We start from the raw sequence: 18,855 nt of genomic DNA, 5'->3' as shown, positions 1-18,855 counted from the left end.
CCTTACTGTGTCTGGCACATCCAAGGATATATTCTTTTGAATGATCTTTTATTTTTTTTTTTTTAAGATTTTATTTATTTATTTATTTGAAAGAGCGAGAATGAGAAATGGAGAGAGAGAGAGAGCACATGAAAGGGGGGAGGGTCAGAGGGAGAAGCAGACTCCCTCCTGAGCAGGGAGCCCGATGCGGGACTCGATCCCGGGACTCCAGGATCATGACCTGAGCCGAAGGCAGTCGCTTAACCAACTGAGCCACCCAGGCGCCCCTTGAATGATCTTTTAGACATGCTACTCTTCAAATTAAAAATAACTGCCCATGTAGGAGCTGGGATTAAAAACACAAACAAAATACATTTTCTTTTAGCTAAATGAACATTTAGGCACTAGGGTATGAAGTTCCAATAAAAAGGGGAAATAATTCCCAAGAGTTTGGTAACAGAATAGTTCTAATTTTCTAGTACTACTCAAGAGTTTGAGTAAGGAATAAATGAGTAGTCATATGTACCTGTCATATAGGGCTTAGGCTTCAGATTTAATAATTAAAAATAAATTGCACTCTTGGAACTATAAGCCCAAAGGAGAAATGATTAGCCAGTGTGTGTGTGTGTGTGTGTGTGTGTGTGTGTGTGTGTGTGTGTGTGTGCAGTATGTGTGTGTGTACACATGTGGGACAAGAAAGGCACATGCTTCTATCTACTTATAATATGGGCTCTGATTTCCTTAAATATCAAGTTTTTTTTGAATATCCTTAAGTTTTTTTTAATTTTTTTATTAAAAGATTTTATTTTATTTATTTGACAGAGATACAGTGAGAGAGGGAACACAAGCAGGGGGAGTGGGAGAGGGAGAAGCAGGCTTCCTGCCCGGCAGGGAGCCTGACGTGGGGCTCGATCCCAGGACCCTGGAATCATGACCTGAGCCGAAGGCAGGCACTTAACCACTGAGCCACCCCGGTGCCCCTATCCTCAAGTTTTTTAAATCTTTTTCAACTCTCCAAATACCGTCATTGGTTAAAGTACTAGACACTAAATGTTAGACACTAAGTTTGATCAATACTGACTATATTTAATATTCTGCCTAATAGTTTATCTTCTAGGCAGATGAAATGACCTTTGCAAGAATTTTACCTAGAATGCAAGTACGATTTCATTTCAGCTAAAATTTAATGTTTTACATTTGAGCTCATTAAATATACCCGTCAGGTGTTAAATGCACCTGTGTTTGAAAACACCTGGCTTTGGCTGTATCCATGTACGGAAGGAAGCTTTTTTCCCGTGTGTGTGTATGGGTAGATCTCACTGGAAAGTCTAATTTTCCCAATCTATACCTCATCCAAAACAGAATACTAAGAAGGTGATTTGATGTTTGCCCTTTAATAATTGTTATACTGCCTAGGAGATAACATGTGTAGTTGAGGAAACGAGCAGAGAAGGTAAAAATATAGGTGAGAAGTCAGACTTATAAGCTCCATAGATATGAATGCCAGGTCTTATCTTAGTTATGGGACTACTCCCAACGTGGGGCCTGCAGGCAGAGGAAGGGTTGCTTAAGGCTCCCTGAGGTCCTGGGCTACAGGTCAAGCTAGAGGGACATGCAGCTTTTCTGTCAGCAATAAGATAGATACATAGCAGCAGAGTTACAGTGTATGTGTGTGGGCAGAGAATTGTTACTCTAAAAACATAATTTAATTCAGTTAAGTTTTATTGAGTATCTATTTCATGCAAGGTTCTGTGCTTGGCTGAGGAGAAGATAGGAAAATGGGAAAATTGGATTCCAGCCTGGAAAAGACAAAGGTAGAAGTTTTGACAGATCACCCATCTATGCATCCACACACATACATATTCATGTATAAAGTCCTGTCTTCCCTCGTCCTAGTTAGCCTTTCTTGTCTCTGCTGTGATACACCACATTCTAGACTTTTTTCAAGCTCAAGGTCGAGGGCTCCTTTCCTTTTTGTAGGCTTCCCTGACTGCCTTGTTCTGAATCCCCACCACACTAAAGTCTGGGCTTGATGACTGAGTGTTCCATTACATCTTGTCCTGGGTGATTTTCCACCTGTAGTGCGATGCTACAGGACAGTGAAATGCTTCTTGAGGTGAGGGGCTGTAATAGCTTCTCTAAATCCAGCCTGCTATTTTCCTTGAGAGTAAGGACTGATTTTATACTAACCTGCATTCTGAAAAACACATGAATCTTCAAATAATAGAGATAACACAGATGTAGATTTTAATAATCAAGACAACCAAAATCCAAAATAAAAGAAATACTATTTATTTGTAAGACCTGAGAATTTTATTTTGGATCATTCTGAGAGGAAACCAAGCAAAAACAGGGAAAACAGGTCTTAGAAAAAAAGGAAAGCAAAATTAACAAAAATATAAAACCTTAAGATTTCTTGCAGAAACTTCAAGGAGTCAATCTAATCTGAGTTTAAGATGACCAAATTATAAGCACTTTCTGTTAAGCCATTTATCTAATTTTAGTTTTTTTTTTTTTTAAAGATTGCATTTATTTGAAAGAAAGAGAGCAAGTGAGCATAAGCGGGGGAGGGGCAGAGGCAGAGAGAAAAGCAGACTCCTCCCTGATCAAGGAGCTCAATGTGGGGCTTGATCCCAGGAACCTGGGATCATGACCTGAGCTGAAGGCAGACGCTTAACTGACTGAGCCACCCAGGCACCCCTTATTTTAGTTTCTAAGAACTGTTTAAAAAACAATCACAGAACTATGGCAACAATCTATATAGAAAGCAGGTTTATGCCAGATGCAAGAACATCCCTAGAAGTAGTTTCATGAAAAATGCATAAAAACACTTCTGGCTTCATTCATTTCACAAGATCACAAAGAATGCAGCTCTAGGGAGCTGGGAAAGGTGGGCACTGAGCTAGGCTGTAGAGAAGCTATGGGTCGCATGGAGTCACTTCACCTTTCAGGGATGTTAGCTCCCTCTCCCATGAAACAAAAAGACTGAACTAGATGATCTTAGAGCCCTCCCCCACTTTCAGCCCTAAAATCCAATGATCTTAGGGTCCAAATGATTTAGAAAAGCATTGCTGAACAAAGAGCTACTAGTTAATTTATTCATTATCGAGCACTTCCTTTCCAGGAACTATGCTGAAATATCTTAAAACATTACTTTAATTTCCTCAATAATCCTATGAGGTAAGAACCTTATCTAACAGATAACAAAATCTTAGAGAGTTAAGTACCATGTCAAACGTTATAGAGTTAGAAAGTGGTAACCCCAAGATTTAAGTTCAAATTTGTCAGACTCCAAAACTGCACTCTTAACTCCTACACAGCCCTGCTTCTCTAAAAATCTTATTACAGGGCCTCCTAGAAAGAACACTGGATTGGGAATGGAGTAATCTGGGTTCTTCCCGTTCCTGTTGTATTTCTAGCTAAGTCACTCCAGGTATCTGACTTGACATCAAAGGACCTGAACCAACCTCATCTACAAATCATACAAATCAGGAAGTTGGAAGGATGGCTGTGAAGTCCTCCTGCACAGCCTCCATATCTTATCACTTAGAAAAGCAATGCTTAAGCACTAAAACCACAGCTTCTCTGAAAACGGGGATTTCCCCCCGTCTTTGTATGGTATTTGGCCCAAGGCTTAGCACACTGAAGGGAATATTTCTATTGAGTGTTAGGCCACAGTTGTGGAAAAGTGTGTCTCATCCAGCTAAGCCAACTTCATTTTATACTTTCTAAAGGTCAAAGACTACAGATCCTGCACATGGCTCCTAGCACTGCAGTGCTGCCTTTACATTACACTGACTCCAGGATGCATCTTGTCACTCTGGCCCCTGGTCCTTTGGTGGCTGCACTATTGAGGGACAGGAAACCTGTGACAACCAACAAACAGTACCTGATGTTAGAAACCAGGCTTTTCTTAACTTTTTTGGTAAATCAAAATAGTTTCCATCTTTATCATTTGCTAGAGCAATTCTTCTCCCAGGAATTTACCCTACAGAAAAAACTGGGACAGTGTACAAAGTTGGCATATACAAGATGTTTCACTGCAGGGGTATTTTACAGGGAAAAATAGGAAAAAGGCCAAATGTGCATGAAGAAGATAAGCATTAAACAAATTATGGTATATCCTTAGATTTAGATAAATTATGCTATATCCTTATGATGGAATACTCTGTAGCCCTTCAAAAGGATGATATTTTCACTGACATGAAAATACCTCCACAATATAAATGCTGAAAGAGTAAAAACAGTTTCTGCAAGACAGCACATATAGTATGATCTCATATATGTAAAATGAGAAGACTGGAACAATGTTCCCTAGCTACTGATGACTGTCTTTTGATACTGGGAGTGCCTGGGCTTTCTCTTTTATATCTTGCTAAATTTGAATTTTCCACAGTGAGCATGTGTTTATTCTTTTTTTTTTTTTTAAGATTTTATTTATTTATTTGAGAGAGAGAGTGAGCGAGAGAAAGAGCACAAGCCCCGAGGGAGAGGCAGAGGCAGAGGGAAAAGCAGACTCCCTGCTGAGCAGGGAGTCCGATGTAGGGTTCAATCCCAGGACCCAGGGGTCATGACCTGAGCCAAAGGCAGACACTTAACCAACTGTGCCACCCAGGCGCCCCTGTTTTGTTTTGTTTTAACAGAAAAAGTAAATACAACAACCAGGCAAATGTTACCAAAAATATGGTACAAGGAAAACAACTTCTCAGAGCAAATGCTTATAACAGTGCTAAATGTTTTAACAAAAAAGTGAAAGTAAAACTAATGTAAGGTTTTAAGAACTGAAAAACTTAACAGCTACTATACTATGAGGCTGCATTTCAACTACAGGATAGATCAAAAACAGTCTTTGCCTTCTGTCCAAACAGCACAGTTACTAGGGTACTCTGGTTTTCAGAAGTAAACACTTGATCATGCCAAGTAATTTCACAGATTGTACCCATTTTGAAATACACTCATTTTCAACAAGGTCACACAAATATTTCTGGATACATATTAAACTCTCAAAGTCCAGAAAGGGGTTTAATAATCAGCCAATTAGGAGAAACCACTCTTGTAATCTGAGTTCTTCAAGAAATACAGCATTGTAGTTTGAAAAATGGCTTCCACTGTGGGTGCTGGGTGGGGTGGGTACAACACATGACTGTGTTGTAAACTGCTAGATAAAATGAGGAACAGCAAACCTGTTAAGTGGTCATTTCTCAGCTGTTAATGATTGTTAAACATTAGCACGGAGTCTGAAGTAAGGCCAGAGACCAGTTTAAAGGGAATTACTGATTCAGAACAACTGCTGTTATAAAGTCACAAAATGTTCTTCCTTTCCACTCTCAGATGAAAACTGTACCACCAAAACCCAAAAACTCAAACCTAAACTACTTAGAAATTTAAATATGAAATGAAATGCAATCCAAAAGTGAAACCTGAGAAGGATATTATGCTCAATAATACGGCTTGTCCTTTAAGTAGAAAATAAATGAAATAGGAGGGAAATATCCCTGTGCTGGCACTCTGCGAGTTATCTCAACAGATTTGCCTTTAGATGAACCCTGATATGTTATTTTAAATCTTGGCACAGGAAGGCATATTACCCTTTAAATGATTATCTCAAATCTCAAAATGCAGTTAACATACTCATTTAATAAAATGTCTTCACCAATGGGACAAACATCTGCTCTGTCTCAGATGTGCAGAGTACAAGAGATAATGCCAAGGGACACGAGTTAGGGAAGGTGAAGAGACAAAATGAAGAAATGAAGATGGTAGGCCTTTTTATATTTAAATATGGAAAGTGAGGAATCCGAAAGATGGCAGGGAGAAACTGAGCGCATGAAGATCAAAGAAAAGATGGAGTCAAATGAACATAATTGAAATTCACACAAATCCTGAGATTTCAACTTTTTGTTAACAGACCAGAAAACTGAAGTTTAGAAAGACTAGCTGATTTGCCTAAGCTCATATACCTAAACCTGAAATGCTCTTTCTATATAAAAGAGCTGCTTTCCTTTACCAAAAAAAAAGGCAAAAAAAAAAAGCCTCACCAAAAAAAAAAAAGACCAATGGCCTAGTCCTTCAGTTTTTCCACCTAATTTCTTTTTTTAAAGCACAAAGTTGTTAGATTCCATTCAGTTAAGTAATGCTTTGGAAGTCTGTATGAAAATTTTTAATAACCATACTTATCAAGCCAAAAAGATGCATTCATACTTAGGATTCAATATATTCTTGTCTTTTCTCTTTCTTTCTGTCCAAACTCTACCAATAAGCTTCCCTCAAGAAAATCTGCATGAAGCTTCCATGGACAAATCCAATTCAGGGGGAGCTCTTCAAATCAATAAGGCTGTTACTGCCTGTCCCATATTGGGTCTTTTTTTCTTTCTTTCTTTCTTTTTTTTTTTTTTAAGTAGCCTCCACCCTGGGCATGGAGCCCAACATGGGGCTTGAACTCACAACCATGAGATCAAGACCTGAGCTGAGATCAACAGTTGGACACTTAACCAACTGAGCCACCCAGGCGCCCCCCATATTGGGACTTTTAAATGGTTATGTTCAGTGGCTACCTCACTGACCTCAACCTCTAACTGCTTTATGCTTCTGTACATATTCCGTACAATGTGCTCTGTTGTTTCTAACAGCTGAGGGTAATTATCTCTATACCGGATCATCAATATTCAAAGAAAATAATCACACCAAATCTATTTGGACATGTTTTAATACTCCTAGATCTGACTGTGCCTCTGGGTCATCATATGAACAATTACCAAGGTAGCCAACAGAAATTTTTTAAGTGACATGGTATAGTAAATAGTGATAATTTATCTCTTTCTCTGTTGGTTACCCTCAGCCTGACCCTTACCCCTGTAGCCCTGTATTCATATGCCCACTACTCTCCAGCTAATCCTAGGATGGCTGGAGTCCTTTAAAATACCACCACACATAGATATCATCTTTAGTTTCCTCATTCCTTCCCACTTACAGCCCTCACTCAAACACCTACAGCTCTGTTTCTGCTCTCTCCCAGGTTTTTTAGGGGACTGATCTGTTAATTTATGATAATTAAAGAGAATGAGTCTGACATCATCACTTCCGTGGTTAGTCATATTTTCCTGGGGTTTCTTGCAGATGCAGTGACAAAAGGAACCAGATTCCTGAAGGGGGAAGTTCGTGGGACGCAACGGGCTGTCAGTTTCATTTTAGAACAAAACTACAAAACTGTGTGGTGCTTGAAAAGAGAAGAACAGAGGCTCTCAATATCTTGGAAGACATTCTAGGGAGGCAGAGCACTCTGCTGAGAATTACTTCAGAATGTGTTCCAGTCTCTTCCACATAAACGTGAGGGACCACTTGTCTAACCAAACTGCCTGCAAACAATCAAGCTTGAGGAACACTTACTGTGCATAAGCTGCAGAGGACACTGTTACCACTGGGTGCCTATTGTAACAACAACTAAGGAAGCTTAAGGGATACCCATGATGTCCCACACTTGCATTCCAACAATGCCAGCCCCTGGGCACGCAGCTATAGGACCAATCCATTTGGGATGACTGCTGCCCATGGATATTTTGTTCCTCTAGGTGCTCCTGATCATTTTAGCAGTGCTCTCCCTTTTACCTCGGTGTACTGCTTCTACAGCACTCTTTTGCTGGTAGCAAACACTACTGATAGACTCTTATAAAAGCCTTGTTAGTTTTTTAAGGTTTACACTTCTTTATGCACACATCTTTCACAATCATATGCAATGTACAACTGCCCACTTCCACCCTGATCACAGAGTGGGACCATCTCCTCAGGAGAGGGCTGTTTTAAGAGGTAAGGTGGCCATGATACTGTGAGAAAAAGCACGGCAATACCTATATTAAACAATATTTCCAACAGGAAAGTGTGTTCTAGGTTGAAGGTAATTTCATTTTTTTTGATTTAGGGCCCACCTATATTTAAATCCAGTCCTATAAGGCCAACTGACAAAATTGCTTATGAAATGTTACATAAGCTTATACTGCTTTATTCATCCTTTTGAACTTGAGTGTCCACACTGGGCCAGACACTAAGCTCAGTGATGGGTCTACTTAAAGAGTTCTGAATAAGAAATGTACTCAGGGTAAACCTTCTGAACCTGATGGTTCCATGTGATACAGCACCATATGGTTTTCTGCCTTTGTAATTTATAGGCTCTGGCCCTTACTTACCCTACTGGTCTTAGTCCTTATTTGTTTTTGGCAGGGAATATGCAGAATCCCTTTTTCTCTAGGGCACAGTCTCCTATTTCTCCACCATATTAAAGTGGTGAGCCACTTTACAAAGTTCTAAGCCCTTCAGAGTTCATCGTTTTACCGGTAGGAAGAGTCCAAATAAAAACTGGTCCGTTAGGTCAACTTTTATTTAGGCATCAATATCATAAGACATTCTCATTCTACAATTAGAGAATACCAATACTAAGAGAATAGAGAACTGGTTACATATAAACAACTTTCAGTAATCACTAAGAACTTGAAAACTTTAAAAACAGGTACAGGTGGGGAAAGGGAGGCTCAACAAGCTTTATAAAAGGACCATAACAAGAATTATATAATTTCAATTTGATACAGCAACCCAAGACTTTTTTCTATTAATACTCAGGAAAGAAAATTAAGATTTTCTTTATCATTTTTCAGTCAGCAATTAATACAAATATTTGCCTCCTCTCACCAGTGACATCCAAGGAAAAATCTAAAGACAATAGTTTTTAGGGATACTGTCTTAATTCTGGATAATTTGATTATGTAATACTGCTTCGACTGACCGCTTTGAAGGAGATCAATTCTGAAAATGATAAATTTTTGGCTAGTACAGGACATACAAATGGGTCCCACTTAATGAAGGTCAATTCTTGAATTTCTGAATTCTAAGTTCAAGAATTTTAAAGTAATTCCTGTATAGTACTTTCCATTAAGCAATCTATTTGAATCGAATAATGAAATAATGTTCACTTAGGCAGATTCGAGATTAATAATAATGAAATCAGCCTTCCCAATTATTTTATTAGAATAATGATTAATCAACTTATATTAAAATATTATATACAAAAAATAGTAATGGGTGAAAGTTCCTCAAGATAAACTTTTATAGTAAAAAGAAGGGAGGGCCTGGTACTTCTAACAGACACATTTAATAAACACTGAAGTGGGATTCTAATGGTGTTAGCTTCAGGGCATAAGAGATAATTGATAGAATGAGGATATTTTTATTGGTAGTTATTTTCTCATTTATTTGAATTTTTCCATTGAAAGTCTAAAAATTTGTGGTTGACTATACAAAAGAGCAGTAAGATGTATGGGCCATTGATAAGAGCAAATAGGAATTCTGAAGTTACAGTCTCATTTCCAGGCTTGTGGAGAATACGTGTTTCTTTTCAACTGTCCAATAAAAAAAAATCAAGGAAAATGTTAGGACTACAGACCAAAATAAAGTGCTAAGAGTCATTCCACGTTTGCCATATACTACAAACAATGCTTACTGTCTCCTAAATGAAATCAGGATTCTCCTATCCCTCTGTACATCAAAATAGCCACCTCCTTTATTTTAATATAAAATATTTTCTACCAAAATGTAGTTTAATTGCCTTTTTAAAAAACTGAAGTATAGTTGACACACAATGTGACACTAGTTTCAGGTGTACAACATTCGACAAGTCTGTATGTTATGCTCTCCTCGTTAAGTGTAGCTAGGTTTTTTGCTTTTAACTGTAAACCAATACCATAGTTAGGCTTTGGAAAACAAGAAGGGATTATGATCAACACCTGAAAGCTGCAATTCATAGAATTATAAAGTCCTATGATTTCAATTTTTGCTTGGAAAAAACACCTTATTTATAAATTTCCTGCTCTTGAATCAAAAGGATCCTGAAAAATCAAAAAGCACTGAAATTAAATAGGCACTGGTATGTCAAGAGTCTTAACCTTACCTGATGTGAAACAGATGGGTAGGTGTATCAATCTCTTAAGCACAATGCCATTGTGCTTATTGGATTGTACTGCATAGGCCAGGAAGCCTTGTGTTACCTGCCAGACACCCAGTCGTTACTGAGAAAGGAAGCCAGATGTCTTTGTAAGAAAATCAGCTTATATTCTGGAGACCGAGGAATGGGCCAGACACAGATGGATGAGCTGAGAGCAGCCCAGTAGGGACAGTCCAAATATGAAGGTGTTTAACCAATCCAATTCTGATCCTCCATACTTGGAGAGGTCTTTTTGCTATCTGACAGCATATCTCTTCTATGAATCATGGTGTTAAGTATTACAGTAAGCAGAAGAAGCCTTCTTTGGTAAGACCTCCTTCTCTACCAAAATAGAGAAGGAACTGCTGCTTTGTAGGAACTGCCAAGACCAGTGCCTCTAATTGTTGCAGCAGTGCCAGGTGTGGTCTTCTTCCTGGACCAGACTGAAACAACTACTAAAACTTGGCATATAGCTAACACTTTGGTTAATGTATATTTCTGTTACTGTCTACTCAGACAGTTAGATGGGATTTCTTTTCAGCTGGCAGGGAAAACAAAATAATTTCATCGTCTGACCCCAAGGATCTTCTGACTCTCTGTATGCTGTAATCTAAGCTGCAGGAGCCTTGGTCTATCTCACTTTACCAAAGGTAGCCATATACTGTCTTGTATATTGATGCCCATAATACTGATCAGGTCTGGAGAACAGGACATGGTAAGACAAGTGCTTGACAGAAGTTTATCCTAGAATACAGTGGTGGTCACTACAAAGTTCCCAGATGTCTACAGGTCTAGAGCAGGGGTTGGCAAACTATGGCCTACACACCAACTCTTAGCCCACTGCCTGTTTTTGTAAATAATGTTTTATTGGAACACAGCCATGCCCATTTGTTCATGTATGAAAAAAAATGGAAAATATTTATTTTCTGGTCTTTCACAGAAAAAAAGTTTGTCAAGTTCTGACCTACAGTAGGCTGGTATAGCTCCTTGGAAACAAAGGATATACCTTGCTGCCCCAAGTATCTCCCACATATTACAGATGGCATATCCCGTAATGGAGTGTCCCATTTAAATACTTTAACTGGGTAAACCAAAAATCCCCTCCAGTTGCAAGTAAAAGCTAGAGAAGGAGACAGCTTTCTAAATGGGACAGGCTACAGTAAAATGGCTTGGCTGCTTAGATTACCTGTGATCCTGGGGCAGCAGGATACTGACCAGGATGCTGCTTATAGGGGCGCCTGGTGGCTCAGTTGTTAAGCATCTGCCTTTGGCTCAGGTAATGATCCCAGGGTCCTGGGATTGAGCCCCGCATCGGGCTCCCTGCTCAGCGGGAAGCCTGCTTCTCCCTCTCCCACTCCCCCTGCTTGTGTTCCCTCTCTCGCTGTCTCTCTGTCAGATAAATAAATAAAATCTTTAAAAAAAAAAAAAAAGGATGCTGCTTATAGCTTGGATCATGTTCCAGTATGACCACAGAGCTTCTGGCACTAGGTCAACCTCCTTTAAGCAGGTATCATTTTTTTTTAGGAAATAGCTCCTGGCTGGCCACTAGGTCTTGACAGACAGCAAATGTCTGACATCAAGGAAAACCAGGTAACCATACCATTAACACATTTTGAATAGTTTTACCTAATCTACCAAATCACAAATAGCATGCCTTCGACCAATAATTTGGTATTTAAACATAGCCCTGGGCTTACAGAGGTTTCAAAGGCAGAGAATACCCAAATGAGCTAATTACAACCCTTTCCGAGGAGGCCTTCTCTGTCAACCAGGGTTATGTCTCCATAGAGGTAGTCCCTATAAATCAGCTGATAAATTTGAGAGACCTGAGCTTGGTTCATTTATGACAGTACTAGCCAACAGCAGACTGCTAAAGCATTATAGTCCCTTCATAAATGGTACCTGAAGGACAATTCAGAAGAAACCTTCTGATCTGGCAGAACCCTAGCAGTTCCTTTTACTTTCCATTATGCCCTTCAGGAGTGAAAGGCTCAGTAAGGTCAGTTTTTATCAATTCTTGACAGTGGCTAATGGTTTACCTAGATGGATGTAGACCTGAAATAAGTAACAATGTAAGATTATTGACAAAAAGATTTGAGGAAGGATAATGTAGATGACCCTTTAGAAAGGACACAAATTTCCATCCCATATGAATTCTTACCAGAGTACCCACAACTTCAGCAAAGTCTCTTAATAATTTTAATCACATGGATAGGACTGCATCTCTATCTTCCCTCTCCAATCTGAGGCTTGCTCAGTGGGTTTATGAGTGACCACAGGGGCAGTGATAGAAGCTGCATAAGCCAGCAGCTTTGGAAGCTAATGCACTTCCTCTCCCTAAGGTCAAGCGGCTATCCACTACTGGACAGCACCCATTTTGTCAGGAATATGGACCAATCCTAAGCCCTTGATTTGTTACCAAACCTTGGGGAACCAGTTAGTTACCTAATGCCAGGCTAATTACACTGGGACCCCCTCCACTGTTAAAGGGACAATGCCCTGCTCTCATTGGAATTGATACTGATTCTGAATTTGCATTGATCTTCACTATGTTTTGCACTCTTGACAACATCACTGTATGCGTTTTTACAAATGCTTTGTTCATCACCTCTACAGTACTACATAAAACACCTCCAAAGAAATGAGTATCAGATTAAGTATCCTGAAGTCAAGAGGATGCTTCAGCTATCTATCATCAACCAAAAATGGGCCAACAAAATGATAAAACAGACCATTATATGCTTTGGTTTAATACCAGTTATAGGTGATATCTTTTATGACTGTGCTCAGCCCCAGAAATACATACAGAACTAGCAAAATACGGTATTATCTCTTACATAGCCAAAACACACAGGTCTAACAAACAAGGAGTAGAAATGTGACTGTGTTCTCTCAAGGTTTTAACTAATAATTAAGAAAAATTGTGTTTCTAGACCTAAGACTCAGGCTTTGCTGGCCCAAATGGCATAACATATACCAGAAAACACATTAAAATTGGCGATCATTTCTAGATGGTTGAGTTAAAGGTAACTTTATCTTTTTTCTTTGTTATTTTCTTGGTTTTCCAAATTTTCTAGAATTACTATGTATTATTTTACATTAAAACATAACTACTAAAAAACCCCAAAAAACCACATACAGCTCCAGAATATTTTCACTGAAGATGACACATAAGGAAAGCAAGGAGTTGCTAACAAAATGAGATGATAGGAAAACTAGTTTTCCATTTTCTCTGATAGCGATTACTATGCAGTGCTCCAGAGCAATTATGGAAACATTTAAAATCTGACTAAGCCTCAATTTCCTTATTTGTTAAACAAAGAGAACTGTGTATCTCAAAAGATACATGAAAGAACAAATAAACTGCAGCTTCTCTAAAGGCGTGACCTATTATTACTAATGGCAGGTGAGTGTATATGTGCTCAAGGCTTTCAAAAGCAAAAACAAAAATTAGTTACCTTTGGGTTAAAATATCTACAAGACTGTGGCTGGGAGCCTCCGAATAGGGCTATGCGATAGTCATGTTTCTTTCTTCTGGGCCTTGTGCCTTCTACCAATTCCTCTCGATCCTCTGGAGACAACAGATGATACCTCATTCCACCTGTAGCAAAACACATGGCAACTGTTCAAGAACTTCAGGCACTTTAATGCTTTGAAAAGGAAATAACCAAATATCATAGTGCTTTTTTATTTCTGTAACTTTTTCTACTATCCCTCTATAGCATTTAAGCAAAGAGTGAGGGGGGAAGTGGCAGGAAAATGTGTAAGGATCTGAGTCCCAACCAATTTGTTATTCTTAGCAATCACTTTTATGCTAAGAATGCCCCATCCACTTATTACATACCAGTGAATTATCTGGCTCTTCAAGCAATGGCTGCCAAAATAATCATGACTGAAATTCAGATCTCCTAATCTAGCAGTTCTCAATCTTACCTGCACATGAAAATTACCTAGGAAATCTCTGAAACTACTACAGACCTATCAAATAAAAAATTTTGTTGGTATGGTCCAGGCACTAGTACTGACACTTAAAATGTGGTTCAAAGGCCAGCAGCTTCAGCATCTGGGAGTTTGTTAGAACTACTGAACCTCAGAATCTACTTAGTGAATCAGAATCTACATATTTAACAAAATCCCAAGGTAATTTAGATGCACACAAAACTTTGAGAAGTAGATGCCTTAGATGATTTTTTTAAAAGATTTATTTATTTGAGAGAGAGAGGGGGATCAAGTGTGGAGTTAAGTGACTGACTCCTGGTTCTGGCTTAGGTCTTGATCTCAGGGTTATGAGATCAAGCCCAGCATCCGACTCCATGCTCAGCACGGAGTCTGCTGGAGATTCTTTCTTCTTTCTCCCTCTGACCCTCAAGCTTGTGCTCTCTCTCCCTCTAAAATAAATTAATAAATCTTAAAAAAAAAAAAAAAGGCTTCAAATGGGGACGCTAAGGCAAAAAACACAGAAGCCATGAAAAAAAAATTCAGACTTAACTACATAAAATTTTAAGTTAAATTGCTGCATGGCAGAAAAAAAAAAGACAATGACAAACTAGGAAAATATTTATTAATCATATAACAGACCAATTGGAAAGATACCCAATTAATAAGATTAAAACCAGTTACGAATAGAAAATTCCATTAAGTAACTGAACACAGTTCCCAGAAAAAGAACTACAAACAACCTTAAACATATGAAAAGATGCTCAAGTGTTCTAGAGAAATACAAATTAAATCATACTTTTTCACTTATCAGATTGGTCATGATCAAACTGTCTGGAACATAGGGTATAAGATAGGTGTGGGGAAACACACGCTGATTCCTACACATTGCTGGGGGGGATGTGGACAGGTACAAACTATATGCAGAGCAATATACTATGATCTCCCCAAAATTACAAATGCACACACTCTTTAGTCAGTAATTCTTCTAGGAGTTTATCCACGTAAAGTTCAGTCAGAGAAGTGGTTAAAAGTTACTGTATATTCATACAACGGAATATTATACGTGGCTTTTAAGAAAAGTGAAAAAGGGTAGTATATAGCCATGGAATGATCTCCAAAAACTAATGTGGGATGAAAAGAAGCAGTATGTAGCCGAATACACAGTATAACACTTGTGTTTTAAAACTATATTTTATATAGTTATATACACAATTTATACAAGTATATGTAAGTAAATGCGTATGCAGACTATCTATGGAAGGATATACAAGATAGTAATAGTACCTCCAGCATGAGGGGATGAGGGGGTAGGGAGCAGGGGTATTGGAGAGATTTTCTTTTCACTATATACCCTTTTATATCTTTGAACTATATATGATGTGTAGTATTACTGATCCCAAAATAAAATAATGTCAACAATTCTTAACACATGCAAAACACCCTGTTCATGAGGCTATGGTGGCCCTTTATAAAAGAGACAGGTTGGAGAAGTTTGTGAGCAAATGAAAATCAGTATCAGTATTTAGCACTTCCTTTGTTTTGAAGTTTGGGTAAAAGCACTTCGTATTAGACCAGCAGGCAACCTTTGCAGCTAAGGCTCTGGTCCATGATCTAGGTCAGGGGTCAGACTTTTTCTGGAAAGGGCCAGATAGTAAATATTTTAGGTTTTGCAGGCCACATTCGGTTTCTGTCACATACTCTCCATTTGTTTTTGTAATCCTTTATAAATGCAAAGACCACTTTTAATTCAGGGCTAGCTACAGCCTGTGGCATGTCGTTTGCTGACCTCCCCTTCAGCCCTCCCACTCCAGGTCTAAGACAGCAGTTCTTAAAAGTGTGCTTTCCTGACCACCACCAGCGGCGATGGCACCTGAAAACTTGTTAAAAATCCAGATTACTGTACACTACCCCAGACTTCGGAATCAGAAATGCTAGGGTTTGAGAGCTACTGCTCTTAGGAGGGCTCCACACAGGCCACAAGTGCATTGTGGATACTCCCAACCAGAGAAGACAGATAGCAAAGAAGGAGAGAGACAGGACGGAACTGTTTCCAGGCAGCTCACTGGGTAAAAGTGGTGGACTGTGGCCAATGGTGTTGACCCCTGAAGGAAGCATAAGCTGGGGCTTCACTCACAGGCTTTTTCTCTCCAAGGACAGGGTTGGGGACAAACATTCTGACATCTTTCCCTGAGGAGCTCTTTGCTTCTTAGGCTTAATTGCTTTAGGAGTTATTCCTTTGAGAGTCAGGCATTGTCATTTGCAAATTTTGAGTAAGAAGTTGGTCTGGCCCTTTGTGGTGGCTTTGACTGTGTTTTTCATTTTTATTTTATAATTCATTTTCTTTTAGTTATAAATTCTTTTACTCTACTTTTCTACTGTCTTTCTGTTTTGCTTCCACTCTCAAAAGACAGCTCTAACGCAGATGGTAGGAAGGTTAACTAACTGATGACCTTAAGAAGGGAAGCTGGAGGTCTTCTTTCCCCCATTTAGCTCTGCCCGGGTCCCAAAGTTGGGAAGATTCTCAGCTGCTGTGCCAGTCAAGGAATTTTAGAATAACCTACTGTCTTTATTTAAAAAGAGAAAAGGGGAAAAAAATGTAATAAACAACAGAGTTTCCTGCTCAAGAGCCTTGATTGGCTTTCTGGAATCCTTGTACTTGGTTGGATTTCTGGAACAATCCTGCTATCCTGTTTCTAAATCAATTCACAATTCACATAAGAACTAAATACTGCACTTGACTGAGATTGGATAGTTGTCTTTCTTCAGCTTTACAGTATGAAGAAACAGGTGCAGCTCTTTGTCAATGAAACCAAAAATACAACACACGGTGTGGGAATGGAGGCATGACAAAAAACCTCATATTAACATGTGTGAAATCCAAAAGGTGAAAGCCCTAATCTAAATGCATCTTTTTGGTCCCAATTTTCATTCATCTCTCTGAACTTCAGAGACTAGGGGCCACCCATGCTCCACTTCTTAAAACTCTCCTTGTACCTTGGTTTTCAAGACACTGGACTTCAGTTCAAGCAGTTTAGTACATTCTTCTTTCCTGGTTCTTTTCCTCCTAGCACTGCTTAAATGTAGGTATTCACAAAAATATGTCCTTGACTTATACCCTCTTCTCTTTTTCCCTTGACATTTTAACTGGATTAAAATATTCCTAGTCTTTGAAAAAAATTTTTAACAGAAAGATATTATACCATATACTGTTTTATGCTTTTGCCAATTATGAAAAATTTGTAAATTATTCATTTAAAATATTTTTAGTAAATACAAAGCATTCCATTGTATGAATATATCATGATATTTTTCCAATTTAAGGGACAATACTGGGTCAACATACCTAAAAGCATGACAATATTAAGTAGTAGGTGTTTAATGAAAATTTTACTTAACTTCCAAATTAAGAGGCAAGTGATACTATTTAATAACTAGGACATTCGAACTTAAGGCCACTCTTGGGAAAGATGTCTTAGGCAGGAGGGAAAATGCTCACTCCTTCAATTATTTCCTTAACTTTGTGACTGAAACCAGCTATACCTTAAATGAAATGTCCAGATGAGGTACCAAAAACAACTTAATGGTTCAAAGTAGGTTCCATCTACCTTCTATGAAAGGCTTTCTTGCTCATCACATTAACTGAAATTAACTGCTGGTCCCATTTGTAGATACTGTCTATGTGGTTTTTTGGTTTAAGATGAATGGGAATTCAAAAGCCCAGGGGAGTTAGCAGGAGTATACTTAACTCAGCACATTACAGTCAGTACACTGCATATTTCATACCTTTTTAAAGAATAAGCTAAACTTCTATTTACAGCAGTATGACAGTTCAGACTTTCACAAATACTTCCCGGTACAAAAAAACTATAATGCTGGAAAGAATGAACATTAAAACATCGTTTTAGGGGTGCCTGGGTGGCACAGTTGCTTAAGTATCCAACTCTTGGTTTTGGCTCAGTCGTGAGAACTAACCCCACATCAGGCTCTGTGTTCAGTGCGGAGTCTGCTGGAGATTCTCTCTCCCTCTCTATGCCCCTCCTGCTTGTGCTCTCTTGTGCTCTCAGTTGTGGTCTCAGTCATGAGAATGACCCCCACATCAGGCTCTGTGTTCAGTGCAGAGTCTGCTGAAGATTCTCTCTCCCTCTCTATGCCCCTCCTGCTTGTGCTCTCTTGTGCTCCCAGTTGTGAGAACGAACCCATCAGGCTCTGTGTTCAGTGAAGAGTCTGCTGGAGATTTTCTCTCCCTCTCTTTGCCCCTCCTGCTTGTGCTCTCTCTCTCTCTCAAATAAATAAATAGGGGCACCTGGGTGGCTCAGTTGGTTAAGTGTCTGCCTTTGGCTCAGGTCATGAGGTCCTGGGATCGAGTCCCGCTTCAGGCTCCCTGCTCAGTGGGGAGCACTTAAATAACTAAATAAAATCTTAAAAAAAAATAAAGTGTCCTAAGATCCTTATTTTCTTCTGGAGGAGGGTAGAAATATTAATGTCTAAGGTACATATACTAAAATAGAAAGGATAACACAGAGTATAAAAGTTCTCAAACAGTAGAAAGAAAAAATGTAGGGGAAAAAACCTCAACCCAAAAGGAGAGAAGAGAGACGCATAGAAAAAGTGATGAACAAAAAGTGCAAAATAAGGTATCAGAAATAATTCAAATAAGTAGTACTTACAATAAGTTAAATGAAATATAATTTACCTGCTAAAAGATAATCAGAAAGAGTTTAAAAAAGAAAATTAAGCTATATGCTGTTTTGAAAAAGATCTAACTAAAACATAAGGACACAAAATGTTTGAAAAGACACAAAAGGATAAAGATAAGCCAGGAAAACACTAACCAGATAAAAATGCAGGTTAGTTATATAAATATCTAATAAAACAGGCAACAATCATTATTAGGGAAAAAGTAGATCACTACATGATGATAAAAGATTCCATTCACTAGGAAGATAACCATTTCTTTCTTTTTTTAAAGA

The 18,855-nt window shown here is 38.6% G+C and overlaps 1 protein-coding gene across 5 annotated transcripts in view; it reads right to left on the bottom strand.

The window, feature by feature from the left end:
- Nucleotides 1-18,855, bottom strand: part of KLHL7 (kelch like family member 7) — a 66,513-nt gene that overhangs the window by 13,496 nt on the left and 34,162 nt on the right. For all 5 annotated transcript variants that reach the window (XM_025873009.2, XM_025873006.2, XM_025873007.2 and 2 more), the window contains one exon: nt 13,405-13,547. In XM_025873009.2, the coding sequence (XP_025728794.1) occupies nt 13,405-13,547 (143 nt within the window). The remainder of the gene's footprint in view (nt 1-13,404; nt 13,548-18,855) is intronic.

The sequence above is a fragment of the Callorhinus ursinus genome, unplaced genomic scaffold (assembly GCF_003265705.2).
Source record: "Callorhinus ursinus isolate GAN/ISIS: 27379988/994484 unplaced genomic scaffold, GSC_fseal_2.0 scaffold12, whole genome shotgun sequence".
Lineage (NCBI taxonomy): Eukaryota > Metazoa > Chordata > Mammalia > Carnivora > Otariidae > Callorhinus > Callorhinus ursinus.
Note: the sequence above shows the minus strand (reverse complement) of the source record. Positions and strands in the feature narration are given on the sequence as shown.